This window comes from Lepisosteus oculatus, chromosome 5, assembly GCF_040954835.1.
Source record: "Lepisosteus oculatus isolate fLepOcu1 chromosome 5, fLepOcu1.hap2, whole genome shotgun sequence".
Lineage (NCBI taxonomy): Eukaryota > Metazoa > Chordata > Actinopteri > Semionotiformes > Lepisosteidae > Lepisosteus > Lepisosteus oculatus.
In genome coordinates, this window is record NC_090700.1 from 45,754,557 (window position 1) to 45,770,068 (window position 15,512).

The window sequence follows — 15,512 nt, forward strand, 5'->3', positions numbered from 1 at the left end:
CCAGATCTGACGCTTGAAATTTATTACATCCAGTGGAGGAGTCCTTGATTCTAACTGCGTCTGTTTCACAGCCAGACAGCTGTGGTGATCTCCGCGCACACGGCTCAGCATATTAGTACATCAGAACTGACAAATTACAGGGCTCAAATCTGCTGCAGAGCACAACCAGGACGAAACAGCTCTTTCCCAGTGCCCTTTTCCCAAATCCTTCTGTGTGATGGGTCTTCCGCCACCGAAGCCTGCTAATTACTTTCCACTCAGTGTGCACCCGTAGCACACCGGCTCTTTCTACAGTCTCTGTCCAAGGCAGGAAAGAGTTTTCTCTCCCCCGCCAGCCCACCCAAAAAGAGGGTGCTCTTACACACGCTGGAATCTGACGATAAAAATCGCAACTAAAAATCATAAAGCCCCGAAAAAAACAAAAATGCTGTTTTGATTTTTTCGATTGCCCGCTGCGCGTATGTGAATGCCCAGTGGCCAGAAGAGTTGTCTAAAACTGTTTCCCATCGTACCTACAATAAAAGGGATATAGACATTTGTGATTAAACTTATCAAATTTACTCTGTGTGGTTTATGTGCCTTTGTTCATTTTCTAAGGGTCTATCAACAGTTTTGCTTAAGAAGCAAAAAAAAAACATTCAGAGAACACGAGTATTAGCGGTGGTAACAAATTCACAGATCATGAGCTTAAAATAAACACCACACTACATTTCACACTCTATTCAGGCCAGTCTAATTATTAAAATGGATTCCAGGCCTGACTGCCACTTGCCGAAGACAGGGATTCAAAAGGGTTCATTTTGTTACTTTGTATGCAAATGCCCATAAAAAGCACCACATGCTGTGATCAAGGGAAAATGGATTAGGACACAAGCAACAAATGTAAAGCAGTCATGCTCAGTCAAGAGTGTGTCCCACATCACCAACCACACCACAGCAACTGGCTTCACTTGCCCCCTGCATCCTGTATTGACTTAGGGAGCAAACCAAGCAAGAAAACAAAAACACCAACCAACTGCTTATTTGAGCCCAGCAGATGACCAGGACATTTGCACCCTGCGTTTTTATACAGTACGCATGAGAAAACGACAATGGAACTGCCTTTTGCATTTGCAACAGCAGCAGACGTAGCCTGCCGGCCTGCATCAGCAGATTTTTTTTATGGAGTAAAATACTACATCTCAGTAATGTGCAATGCCTGTATCTGTAAATACTAAATCTATCACTAGTTTCGCAGATGTTTTTCATATGGGTAGGCATTGGTTTTTCTTTGTTTTGTTTAGCAAATGGTCAGTCTTAAAAAAGCTCAGACGAGCAGTTGAAAGCAGGAATGTTTTGCTGAAAAGCTAAACGGATCAATCACTGCACTGATAGCTGCTGGGAAGATTCTGGATAAAGTTTGTGGCTTTGTCCTTTTCTCCCTTGAACACCCTGGTCTTTGTGAGTCCAAGAGGTCACTGGGGAGCTGTTGCTAAGTTTCTTAAGGTCTCAAATTATTGCTCTTGTTTCGCTGCCTCACATTCTCAGCACTCTTAATTAACCTTTTTTGTTTCTAAACTTCTTAGCGGGCAAAATTTACTTTTAATTACACACACAGACAAAAAGCTGATGAGAGAAAAAGCCTTCCATGCTTACTGAATTTAGGAAACAGAATATCAAGCTAGTAAAAGCAAAATGCGTTGAACTCAAATCTACTACCTACTAAACACCAAAAGCTCCCTTCACTAAAGCACTGTTTGCCGTGTTCTGCGATAAGTGTTTTAATTGAAATATCTTGGGTTGTTTATAAATTCATAACAAAAAAAGAGACTTTGTGGGCAGCGTGGTGGTGCACTGATTAGCACTGCTGCTGTCTACCAGCTCTGGAGCTCCGGGTTCAATTCCATACCTAGGGCGCTATCTGTGTCTCCCCACCTTTGCATGGGTGTCCTATGGATGCCCTGGTCTCCTCCCACAGTGCAAAATCACCCTGGTAAGTTAACTGGCTTCCAGAAAACTTGGCCCTGGTGTGCATGTGTCAGTTTACAAAAGTCCAGCACCTTGATCACTACCATCAGTGACTGCAGCGTTCATGCTATTCTGAAATGTTCAACGCTACCCCCAGTTATCTTGTTCTTTGTTCAAATGCTTTATAAGTGGAAATTCTCAGTTACTAGACGTGTTAAGTTACTTCATCTTCTCAAATACTTTAAAACTACAGCTGTGCATGAATACTGTCCCAGATGCAGCATGTGTGAAGACAATAGTCTGATAAAAGTAGCACGTTCTTCACTTTGCTGTAAATCGAAATAAAGAAGCTCGTACTACTCTTTTCAAAAAGGGTTATTAGGCCAATGAATCACTTCCCTGGTGTCAAGAATGGTTTGCCAAGAGGTCATTCTGGAATTACTGGACAGCTTTAGAGTTTGTAATTAACCTGGACATGGGATTTCTTAACCTTATAAAGCATTTAAAGTCATGTGTCAATTCAAAACAGCACATCTCTCTAACCTTTTAAATTCAAAATGTAAACACAAATTCAATATGTCCAATTATGCACCGGATTTAAAGAATGTACATAAGGGAAGAATTTCCTAGGCTTATTTTAGCATCCAGCTGTTTCCAACTGGAATCCAAACCAGGGACGAATTCCTCAAATTGTTTTGTGTTCTCAATAACATTTTAATTTTCTGCTGCTGTCTTGTGGTCATTGAAATATTTCATGACACAGAGAGATCATTTTTTATCATTAGTTTCATGAAGTCAGAGTGCCTTCTTCTTAAAGGTTAAAGATGGCACAGCTCTTGCCTTAACCACACATTCCTCTTGCTAACACTGGAAAATCAAGCTAAGCTTTCTTATGGAAAGCAACGAAACCTAAATCTATCTTTTCTGAAACCCAACTTGTTAAGCAAAAGCATTTAATTTGATCAGATAACCAGGAAGGAATATCAGAAGCTACATTTATTATTCATTTGACTGATGCTATTATTCAATTAGAAAAAATAATTGCAATTACTTTTTTAACACACAAAATCTCACCTGTGATTAAAACCCATAATCCTCCACACTGCCTCCCAGGTGTTTACAAGAGTATTAATCAACATGATTGGCGGAGGAGTTGAATTATAAAAGAAGGCTCTGCAATTTAAAATGATTTGTGCTTTTATCCGCTAAACAATTATTTTAATTAAAGATGTGTTAGAAGAAAGCCATGATGATGCATTAGACTTGTAAGATACATTTTAAAGAGAGAGCCCACAATATATCTTATTGATATGGTTCTTGTCTTTTTTGTAACTTATAAAACTCAGGAAAATGTCATTAAGGAATTAAAATTTCCATTTTAAATTTATGGAGCTTCTGCATTCCAGAGAATTCGGAACCTGTCAGCTTCCCAAAAAAAACATTTGAGATATCTGTATTAGCAAAGACATGCAGAAATTTTCTGAGGTAATAACAGTCCGGCACATGGAGGAGTAAAGTACTAAGGGAATTAATCCTCAGAGTTGTAGAGCAACTCCTCACCAAACACTTTCATTATCCTGGGTTTAAAAAAAAAGAACATTTCCGCAATATGTTTATGAGAATTTTAAGGAAACAAATAGATGCTCTAAGCTTCCCATACCAGTGGCAAGTCAGTCTACACCCACTGACACCTTTCATGTAATCCTATTTAGTGTCAAAATCCACATGTTATTGTTCATGAAGACACACACAGGAGCCTCTACTCATTCAGTTAGACTTGCCCTCAGGACACATATATTACCGGTTACCAAATGTCAGGTTTCCTGCTTGTAATAACCATTTTCATTTATTCCCTCTGGCCAGTCTCACAGTACTTATTTTCTCTAAAAAAATGGCAAAACATCAGGGAGTGACACTAACTCTGGAAGACTGCATTGACATTTTCCTGGGCAAAGCGTAAGTGTGAATATTACAGAGGAAAGATACACCTTTGTTTGGTTTACATTTTATTTTGGGAGGTATGTTTTTTTCCTTAACATTAAAGGTATCTTTTAAGATTGAGGAAAAAAATACATGACAGAAATAACAGCAGAACAGCAGAAGTGAAAAGAAACCTATTTTCACCCCCATAAAAGGTAATATGCAATGTTTTTCACTAAGAGAAACAAAACTCCTCTATTTAAAATATTTCACAGAAAAGGTCAGGGATGACTGATCACAAAGGATTCTAGGAGAAATGTTTGCAGCACAATTTACAAAAGTCTCCCCCATGTTAACTGATCTTTCTATCAAAGAAAACCTCAAATTCATGGGTATGCTTAAAAGGTTTTGGTCAACTATTACACTATTAGTATGTTGACCAAAAAAAAGACATTACCCAAAACTAGAACATACTGTAAGAAAACCTTTTCAGAAAACAATAGGACGGACTACATTTTAATCAAGATTTATTTAACCAAAAGTCAACTGAGAATACATTTTCATCTATAATTACAACCTGGAGAGTACTCATTTCTACAGCATGGCCTCTTACTGGCATAATCTACCCAAAGTGGCTAGTGTAGGAGTTCAACAGCATTGCCCTATATAGGAGTTGAACTCGCAGTCATGCACCAGGCTAGTAACCACAGCCCCACACTGCTGCCTCAAATTATAAGAAAGCATACACTCAATTGTAATACACAAATACTATGAAGACATATTATTTTTAAGATATGAGAGCAATAAGTTTCAACAACTTTTTCAAAACAAATTCTAAAGAGGCTCTTTTGTCATCATTTTAATTGCCCTTCCTGGGATCAATAGGCCCAGCTGTCCTGGTCACTGATCTCTGGACAAACAACTGCCCACAAAGGAATCCCTTTCTTAAGGGACAGTCAGGGGCAAGCAGACAAAAGTGGCTTTGCTGAATAGCTTTTTATTAATTCCACAGAGTAGCAGAGCTCAAAACAATTGCACCAATGGAAGTGTTCTTTGCTTCGCTAGTTGACAGTGCAATAAAAGTCCATCAATTTAGATACACATGAATCCAAGGTGAGAGCCCGCTACCAAGCTCTCTCCCCAACAACTCCCTCCTGAATTCAACACCCAGAAAGTGAAGGGCACGTCAGACAGCAGACTCCCAATCATCACCTTTGTTTTATCCTACACTCAAGTTTCTCAGGTACCTGCAAATTTTATGAGCTTCCAGATAGACCCGTCCATCAGAGCTAAGTGTCCCTTTAAAACAAGCCTGTAAACTCCACTGGCTGGTTTTATCACCTTTTAAGTTCATAACACAGAACAGCACACCCCCTCAATTAATAAAACACCACACACAACATCCTATAAAAATAATTTAATGTTAACTCCTCCGAACATTAACACACTGAAATGTGCTATATATTTTTCACATGCTTACTTTGTGCTTAAAGACATTTGTTTTTCCACCAGTAATCTGCAGTGTAATCTAAGGGTCATTAACTCTGACTTTTACTACTACTGCATTTACAAGGCTGTGTGGCATTTTCTGCAGACAAAGAGTATTGTTGTGATATTAGACTCAATTGCAGCTACAGAGTGTTGAATTTCAGTGCAAAGACAAAATGACTGCTACTCCACAATGCTTGCAAAAGAATCTATAGTTTGGAAGATACTTAAAATACACTCATAAAAACATCAACATGAAGCAACTCAAAGCTTTTAAAAAAGTATTTTTCATGATTCTTAGCATATTATCCAGCTTGAAAACTCACTCTCCCAACCTTTAAAGTCAGAAACTCTTGTCAAAATGAACAGATATGATTTTTCACTTTCAGCATCAACTTGGGACAATAGCCAGCTTCCATCAATGAGGAAATATTTTTTTCAAAGACATACAGTAGCAGAGTTCCTTACAAAAATTACTAAGCAACTTGAGCATAATTCTCTATGCAATAATTTGCACCACCTCTTTTAAAATGTTTGCCCTTGTTTTTACTACAAAAAAAAATGAAAAAGTTTTATATCCAGAGGCTTGAAATATTGACACTTTTAAAATCAATAATTTACAAATCCCAGCTGCTATTAGGAATTCATCACAATGAGGCCAGTTCTTAACTTGCTCAGTGGTTTGAAAAACAAGATGTTTCAGGTCAGAAACTTTTTTAAGAGACAAGACTGCTTCAGGCTAATTGAGATTTGACCAGCAGAGCTGTGTCACAGTGGGGCCCCATTCTAAAGAATCCAATTTCCACCTTTTATGGAAAGGAAATAAACAACCAACTTCCTGTCTGCTGCATACTAGAAGGATTAGCAATTAATGGGCTTAATCCTTTTCACTTTCTGCTTAATACACATTTTTTCAGATATTATCAACACAGACATCCCATATCAAAGCTCGTAGTCACTAAATGTAGCACTAGGTGTCTGAAAACTGCAAAATGTATCGCTGCAGGCCATCTAGATGGATTTTAAATTGTGTTTCTTAAAGGCTGTTATCAAGGTGCCATTCAAACTGTTTCAGACACTAGGTGGCCCTGGTTCTTGCTGAAGTTTCAAAACACCCATTTCCGAAGTGAATAAAACACATTGAATATATTTGCTAAAACTACTGTACTGAAGTAAATTACACTGGTCATATTTTTAAGGTTTTAAAAAGGGTACTTATCTAAGGAGACACAAAAGTTTAACTTTAAAAATACTATAGACTGCTACACACATCCCTGCCTTCTTTTACTCCTGCCCTAGGCTCAAAAACGCAAAGGTTGTCCGTTTTCTGACCCAGGTGTTCTCTGGGAGCTTGGGTTTCCCTGAAATAAGACTGCGAAACAGAAAAGCGGGCAAATTCTTTTGTGCTTGGTCGAACAACAGGGAGCACGGCCCTGGGGGTAGTGGGGACGAAGGTCCCTAAAGACCAGCTCTGATGTCCTCGGGAGATAAAACTCCACAGCCTCTCCAAAGGGAAGGCCTGCCCATATATATATATGAAAAAAAAACGCATTCCAAAAGAACAATTCCTGGCAATCACTTACTTTGTGAGGCAGCAACATGAAAGCAGTGGCCAGTGAATGGGGGTCATCTGCTCTTCATCACTAGGGTAACCCACGACCCGGACAGCTTCTAACCTTTTAAACCTGCAGCTACCTCATTTGCACATGAATGGCTGCATTTTCTACCGCAGTGCAACTTCTGGGATCTGAGCTCTAACTTTCTAGAGGCACATGCGTTATCCTCCCTCATGTGTTCAGTTCCTCAGCTATCACGAAGGAGTATAAAGAATTCACCTCCCCAAAAACGCAACATTGGGCATTGCATTTCTGAAGAGCGAAATTATTCAGTCCACCACCAACATTAATCACAGCAAACTTGAAAGAAAATGATAGCATCCTGCCAACAATACAAGAAACTCTCATTTTCTTCTGAATCACAGAATGTCTATTAATGTATGAAAGTCTTTATTTATCTTATTACCTAAAAGAGTCATTTTGCAGCTTTGAAATTTATGACTACAGCAATTCAAAAACTGTATTGTGTGTACTAAAAACTACACACAAGTAAATCTTTAATACATGAGTGCACATGCATGTGTTAGGCTAATTAACTTTAGCTCAACACTACATTTGAATATGCGACTAACACACTGTCATTATCATTGATCTATGAAGGACGGGTTGAAGAACACGTATCATTTCTGTCATTTTAAATATTAACATTAATGTTAAGGGAACTTATTTGGAAGCATAATGAAAAGGCAGATCTCAGATTCCTGTGAACACTAGGCATCATTCCGTTACAGTTTATTACATTCTCAGAGTTTCAGTGTAGTGGATAACCCTGTTTTTGACAAAACAGAAATGACAGCATTTTAAATCACTGACTTTCTGCAGTTAAGAGTGAAGTACCAAGCACATTGACCTGTATCTGTGAACAGGGATGTAAATCTCATTCAGCTGTTTAGGTCATCGGCATGCCTAAATAACAAGGCCCACAAAACTCACTGAGTCTGGGACAGAAAGGCATTCCAGAGAGCTACTTACTTGCAATAGTAAGGCGAGCTTTCTGACTCAGGATGGCTCCATATTTGTTCTGAGCAAGACACTGGTAAAACCCATCGTCCGATTTGTCCCCTCTCCTGCTTTCCACCTCCGCAATATAAAGAGATCCATTGGCGAGAGGATAGACGCGTTCACTCTCCACAACTTTTACTCCATTCTTCAGCCACCTCACAGCAATGGGGGCCTCGCCGTGCGCTTGGCAATCTAATATCAGGGGGTCCTTCCTCATTACAGTCACATCGTGGGGCTCTTTGATGAAAAACAGCTCACTAAAACATAAAACACCTGGAAAGCAGAGAAAGTGGAATTAGTCTCAGGCAACAGGGGACCACGGTCTTACATAACACATTTCACTAAGCTTCAGCCTGGCTGGTGGTGGGATTTCCTGCATTTCAGCCTCAAAGGTCAGCTTAAACAGAGGGCTTGGACTTCAGCCATCTTTAGTATTTACCACGCTGGGATACTGTAATCATATTTCCATCTCTATGTTCCTTTCTGTGCTACTGGCAATTTAATCTAATTATTTATGCCTCATAGGCCCACTGGCTGTGAAGTCTCAGATTCAGTGGCCTCCCATTAATTCAGACATTGTTGCACTGAACTCTCAGCATGGATTTTAAAAGTTGCCTCCATTTAAATGGGAAGCTGCCCTTCTTGAAAAAGAAGCTCTGTTAGAAGCAGACCTATGCACAGTTTCGCTAGTGTGTAAAAAAAAGCGCTAAGAGCAAACAGTTGAATTGCTACTGCTAATGGAACAGCAGGTTACCATTCCAAGAATTCTTGAAATGGAAAATTTCATCACTTTGGGAGAAGAATTTGAGGCCAAGCTATTTGCTCATTTTACAGGCGTGTCGAGAAGTAATCGTGAATCTTTTTGTGAAGTCGGACGTTTCCCTTAACAAATGTTACCCGAGCACTGCGAAGTTGATTTAAAAAAAAAAAGTTTTACAATTTGATATTTTATGTTTGGCCCCAAAGCATAGCATGACAACTTTAGTAAAAAAAAAAGAACAGTGTTTTCAGTACTTAAAAACACATTCCCTGCGTCCTTAGGCAATTCCCAATAGGACCGACCCGCAACATCAGTTAGGGAGTTATCTTGCGCTCGCTCTCTGGGGTCCCCTCTAGGATTTTACCTTAAAACCCGCAGAGATGATTATGAATTGCGAGGTGCGAAAAAAGCGGGCATTAATTGCTCAGCTTTGACATGCAAAGACACGATTAACACCCTTTATCTGAGCGAGTATCCTAACACGCATTGTTTTGCACGTGCTTCGCGGCTCTCGGCTGTTCAAACAGACCCGACTTCTCCCGCTGCAGCGGCGTGTTTACGTGCGCATTCGTAGTTTGTCCAAATAAAGATAACACCAAAACCCTGGTCCAGCACTACAGTTTCTCTTTATGTGCTGCTGCACATATTCCTTTAATAAGTTAAATTTAAAGGGCAACCACAAGCATGGATTGTGTCCCATGTGCAAATCTTCAATTGAATTTTAATCCGACCATATACAGCTTTTTGAGCCACTCCGAGCCACACTGCATATTCCCAAGGGATTCGATCTACAAAATGAACAGCAGCAGCACACAGGCTAAAAACTGAGCCGCTATCGCATTAATCGATACATTTTTAATCAACCCACATACAAGATAAGAGTCTTTCGTTATTTTTGTCAATGTTATCGATACTGCAAAGGCTACGTCAAAAGTTTTAAACCATTTCGTCCGCGCACACACTTAGTCCAGTCTCTGACAATTCGAATAAAAACGAACCTCAGGAACTTCCAAGTTGACTTAAAAACAACTTTCTTACTTCAATCGATGTGTTTTGCAAAACAGGAAAAAATAACTGCAGCTTTGACAGCAGAAACGACTAAAGAAAAGCGTGCGCAGCGAAAAGGATCTGCATTATTCATGTTAATCGATGTACTGTTTTACATGTTTAGCGCTAAAGCCAATATTCTCAGTAAAGCCACACAAAGTTAATCATGATTTCAAATAGAGAAAAAGTTTGACCACTGAGTTCCACATGTAGAATAGTGTAAAAATAACAAGGGATAATATAGATTTAGACAACTACAGAATTTCTGGGGGAAAAAATAAATAAAATCCACGTGTATCACTGATGTTGTTATTTGCATAATGCTTGCTGACTCCAGAATAGAGGGAATCTTTGATTTTTAAAAACCCTGGAAAAAGGACTGAATCATTGAACTAAAATCAGTTGGGAATGCATGGGGCAGATCGGACAATAGATGCCCCGTTGAATGGTCAGCGCGGCCATTGCGCTGCCCTGCTCGGACACTTCCAGATAGGAAACGTGTCCACTGTTAAATGTATTTAAAAAAGTCATTATAACAGTGACCTTAACTTTAATTTTACTGATAAGACTGTTTTCGGCTCCCATCCGAGGTTAAAACCAGTAGTTTAGGAAGATACATTTATGGTCAAAATAAGTCATCTTAAGAGGCCAGCGAGAGGGGTAAGAGATAGTTCCTATGGTCAGTTCGTCTTCCCACTGATGCACATTCTCAGAAACAAAAATCTCCCCTTTTAAAAATAAAAATAAAAAACTCAAATTACAATCCAATACACTTACCTGAAATAGGAAGAAATACCGCAAAAAACAGCATACGCTGATATATTTTCCGTTTAAAAGACGCCATTTATTCCGGCTGTTTAGGCATGCTAAATCCTACTACTGTTGCCTCTCACACTACTCTTTGCTAGCCTGCTTTCAACTGAGAGCGCCACTGATTGCACCGGGGACTACTTTTCGCTGAGCGTAGATACACCCACAACCCCCCCAGCACTGTGGTGTATAGCAGAAGAAGGAAAAGGAAAGAGTTAATCCGCCAATTTCCCTGAGTCAAGAACAGCCCATCCAAAAAAAAAAAACAGCTCATTCAGGTACGAAGCAGCGTGTCAGGTTTGAGGCTGTGAATGAAATACAGTTGCTTTTTCTTCTCCTCAGTTGCCCTGTTTACCTCAACTCACGTATAAATATATTTTTAAAAAGTTTAATTTTCTTTTAAGAAACAAAGCTTTCATATTCTGTTATGTATGGGATATATTTGTTACGCACGTATGATTTAAAGATAAATATGTCCATTTCCATTTGTAAATTCACATATTGCTATGTACTGCACTCTTTTCTTACATGAATATTAATTCCCAGCATAAGCCATTCATCAGAAATATTTACCTTTATAAAAACTTCTAATTCAGTCATGCGCTTTATCTTTTTTTTTGTACAAAACTGGATACAAAAAAGGTGAAACTTTTCAATCTTTTTTTTAACCTCTCCCCTTTGAAATTTATGTTCATAGTGTTCACTATAATCTTCACTACTGGATAAGAGATTTTGCTTTTGGAGTGACTCAACGGAACACTCTAATCCAAGTCAATATATCCCAATTAATATGGTCTCTGTCGATCCCATCACTGCAAGACACTACTACAAGTTCCTGAGTAGAATATTTCCACCATTCACAACTTGAATTCACAACATGAAATTCTTCCGTCAATTTAAATCCTTCTCACTGTGATCTTCAAGGCATTTCCATGATTGTTGATTAAAATGAAGTTTGATTCAAGGCCTATATCCAGCACAGTTGTGCAGAGACGCCAGAATCTACTCTGCCAAGCGATGGGCGTGAGGCATGGTACACTCTGGATGGGACGCCAGTCCATTGCAGGGCACACACAAACACAGACATGCGCTCACACACTAGGAACAATTTTCCCAGAAGTCAATTAACCTCCTATTATGTTCTTGGACTGTGGGAAGAAACCAGAGAACCCAGAGTAAGCCCACATGAACACAAGGTTAAACATACAAACTCCACACAGACAGCAACTCAGGTCCAGGGATGAACCCAGTGCCCCAGTGCTGCCAGGCAGCAATGCCAACTACTGTACTACAGAATTAAATTGAGTGCTGTCTAGCTGGCTGTACATTGTACTAGAAAACAAATATACCTGTGAACGTCAGCTGAAAACTGGCTGTTTCAGTAATGGTGGCATTTGACATTTTCCTCTTCAGAAACAGGCCATTGGTACCGCCATCACTGTATAGAAGCTGCATTTTGAACATAATCTGATGAAAATGCAAGGAATGTCACTTAACATTGTGCGGCAATGGCCAAGTGAGATGTGATCCCTTCCTTGGTTCCTTACGATTTCTCCTGACCACTCAGTGTTAAAAAGTGCAGGAGTGCCAATCAGGAAGCTGGGGAGCCTGACAGAGGCCGTGCACTGCGTGATGAGAAATGAAAAAATTCTCAAAGGCAGACAAAAAAGGAAGAAGTAATAATGGGAGCATAGCACACCCTGCACCCAGCACAGGAGAAATCTGAACACCTGTGGAGGGTGAGATGCTACTACAGGGCACACACACAGGGACAGTTTAGAGACACCTAATCTAGTCAACTAGTAATCTTGACTAGTGACTAGTCATCTTAATCAAGTCTCGCTATCTAAAGAAAGTGGAAAGAAAGAAGAGAAAACCCATCTGGACACAAGGGAAACAATCAAACAGATAGTATAAGACATTAAGCTACACACTTGTGGTGGAGGGGATCCCCCATACCTGTAAAGCACTTTGAGTGGAGTGTCCAGAAAAGTGCTATATAAGTGTAAGCAATTATTATTATTATTATTATTATTATTATTATTGTTAAATTGCAGGTGGTTGGCATGCAAAAAAATGAATTTCTTTGAATTGAGACCTGGTTAAAGGATAAAACAAAGTGTAGATAATTTGTTCAAATTGGAATGATGTAATTAGTGGGGTACCTCAGGGATATATATTATGACCACTGTTCACTCTAATTTATATGAGAGTATTATCTTTTTATAATTATTTAGATACGATAATAGGTAAAATAGTCATGTTTAAACATTATATCAAAATAGGAGGATATAACAAATATTGTCGAAGTAAATCCAAAGGAATTATCCCAAATTCAAGGCAGGGCAAACACCTACAGTTGAAATTGAATGCACTGTACACAACTGTAATGCAGCCTTACATGCTGATGGAGTGCTTGAAGAAACTACATATGAAAATAATGGAAAAGTATTATGCTGTAGTATCATTTATATATTCTAGACAATGTGGTGAAGCAATAAGAAAATCAAGCAATGTTAGGACAGCATATAAAAAATGTTGAATGTAAATTAAGGTTTTTGTGTTAAAACTGGATTGTATGTTTTATTTTAAAATTGTAAATTGTTAATAGTAAGACTCCATTTACAATTCTGTGTATACCCCTGTTGACCATTTTACAAAAAGAGATTTTTCTGTATTGGAACCAGTTAAAAAAGTGCAAGCAGATAGATTCCATGGCTTAAAAGTCTTTTTAGTCTTCAATTACTTCTTATTGTCAAAATGTCTTATTCAAAAACCAGAAGATAAATATTCTCTGGTTCAGCAGGTGTTAGATTGCAATGATACAGTTGAATAGGAGGTGGAAGTTTGATTTTTTTACTGCCGTTTTCAATTTTAAATGCACAATAATAACCAGTGATTTCCAACACTTGGTTTATAATATAATATATTAATATAATAATAGCCCTACAGTACTAAAAGAAACAGCCATGACACAGTGATAATACAAGTACAAACAGAAGGACAAGGACAAAACAGGGAAGGAAAAGCTGATGTTCTGTATATTTTACAGGTGCAGAGTACTGTCAATTCCAGTAATTTAGGTCTCATTTTGTGTCACTCTGCCTGCATATGCACTAGGATTACATGATGCATCCATCCATCTGTTTCTAAGCTCTTCATCCAATTCACTGTCACAGGGTAGCCAGAGTCTATCCCAGCAAGCAACAGGTGCAAGGATGCCCATCCAACACAGGGCACAATTAACTCACCAGTATGTCTTTAGAGTGTGGAAGGAAACCTGTGCTTCTGGAGAGAACACCGAGACCATACAAACTCCACGGGTTAGCTCCCCAGATCCAGAATTGAACCCAGGCCCTCAGCGCTGTGAGGCAGCAATGCTAAACACCTACTAAATCCATAATATTAGTTATTCAGTTCAGCACCAGCTCTACAAGCCTTTTGAGCTTTTTGTGTTATATTTGTAAAGCAGAGAGACATAGAAAGCTTTTTATATTTAAGTATTGTACATTAGTTGCCCATTTAACACAACCTCTGCTACTAAATGAGTCAATATTGAACTCAAAACTGTTAAAACTGAGGTTAAGTGGGCTGATTGTATTGACACAATAATTATTAAAAGAACTGCACACAACCGATCAATCAATAACTATATGGTTACCTGCTTTACAAGATGAGAGGCAACATGAAGTCTAGCTAGACTGCACAGCTCAGGCTCAGATGCAGTGTGCCAGGGGAGATTAACAGGTACTTTCTTATATGTAACTTTCTTCTACTTAGAGCTGCCTCAGAAATTGTTTAATTTAATTCTAATCTCATTTACCCCCGTGTAATTGATATTACAAAAAAGATTGAGATAAAGCATTTCCTTCATTGTCATTCAGAATTTTTAAAGCTTGTACAGGAGGTTTATTTGAAACTCAATAGAGTATTTTCTGGAATAACATGACACTCTTCATAAAGTCTAGTTTTCAGAGGGATTGCAAAACTCATTCATGAGACTGTTCAACAGCAAAGATGATTCTCCTGCAGTACAAGCAGATGTTTTTAAAGCACGGCTATGACTGTGGCACATGAGTTGATTTTCTCACAGACACCTGATCCTACACCGGCTACCCAAATGTCTTTCATAACTCAGTTTGAAGTTTCTCCCCTCTCATAAACTGAAGCCGTCCTTGTACTCCAGCCTAGTGAGTCATCATGGCAGAGGTAATCCCAATTTCCATGCCATAGAACCAGCTTCACTCCATCCAGATGGGACGTTGGTCTATCACAGGCTTAAACCCCAGAATTGGGGGTCCCCATTTGTTCAGCTGCATGGACTAGACCACTAAGGGAAAACTCTTTTGTTGAAGGGCACAACAGTCATACCATAGTGTGTATTTGAACTCATCAGCCTCTTGCAAGAACAGTGCTCTGTAGTGCACCCAGATTGAAGTTACAACCAAATGGGAATCAGATGGAACCAAGTAACACACAGACATCATAACAGTGTGTGGTTTACCGAATACACTCTTAGACCAGAACATTGCCTGTACCGACTGGGACTATATAGACTTCCCAAGAGACAAGGTGGATATTGTTAACCTTAGAGCATGGTTTCCTAACCTTGGTCCTGGAGGAACATTTTACTGTTGTATGTGCTGTTTTTTATTTCCTCCAGAGCTCTGCATCTCAAGTTCTAACCGATGACTTAATTGATCTGCTTTCTTATTCATACTTTTATTAGTTTGTTTCTTCAGTTGATCCTGAGAGTCAAAAATACCCAACTTCAAGGATTCAATTTCCAGTACCTTTAGTGCATAGAACTTTACATATTCTCTCCTCAACCGCTTGATAATCTCTGACTAAACAGCTCTTACTCACAGACACGGGAGAGAATGATATTGTGTGTTATTTTTACTTCTTCAGAGATCTAGTTG

The 15,512-nt window shown here is 39.0% G+C and overlaps 1 protein-coding gene across 2 annotated transcripts in view; it reads right to left on the reverse strand.

The window, feature by feature from the left end:
• Nucleotides 1-10,678, reverse strand: part of LOC102682561 (protogenin A) — a 59,988-nt gene extending 49,310 nt beyond the window's left edge. For both annotated transcript variants that reach the window (XM_015343073.2, XM_006628778.3), the window contains exons 1-2: nucleotides 10,558-10,678; nucleotides 7,944-8,246 (exon numbers count right to left, since the gene is read on the reverse strand). In XM_015343073.2, the coding sequence (XP_015198559.2) occupies nucleotides 7,944-8,246; nucleotides 10,558-10,624 (370 nt within the window). In that variant the 5' untranslated portion in view covers nucleotides 10,625-10,678. The remainder of the gene's footprint in view (nucleotides 1-7,943; nucleotides 8,247-10,557) is intronic.
• Between the last annotated feature and the right edge of the window lie 4,834 nt (nucleotides 10,679-15,512).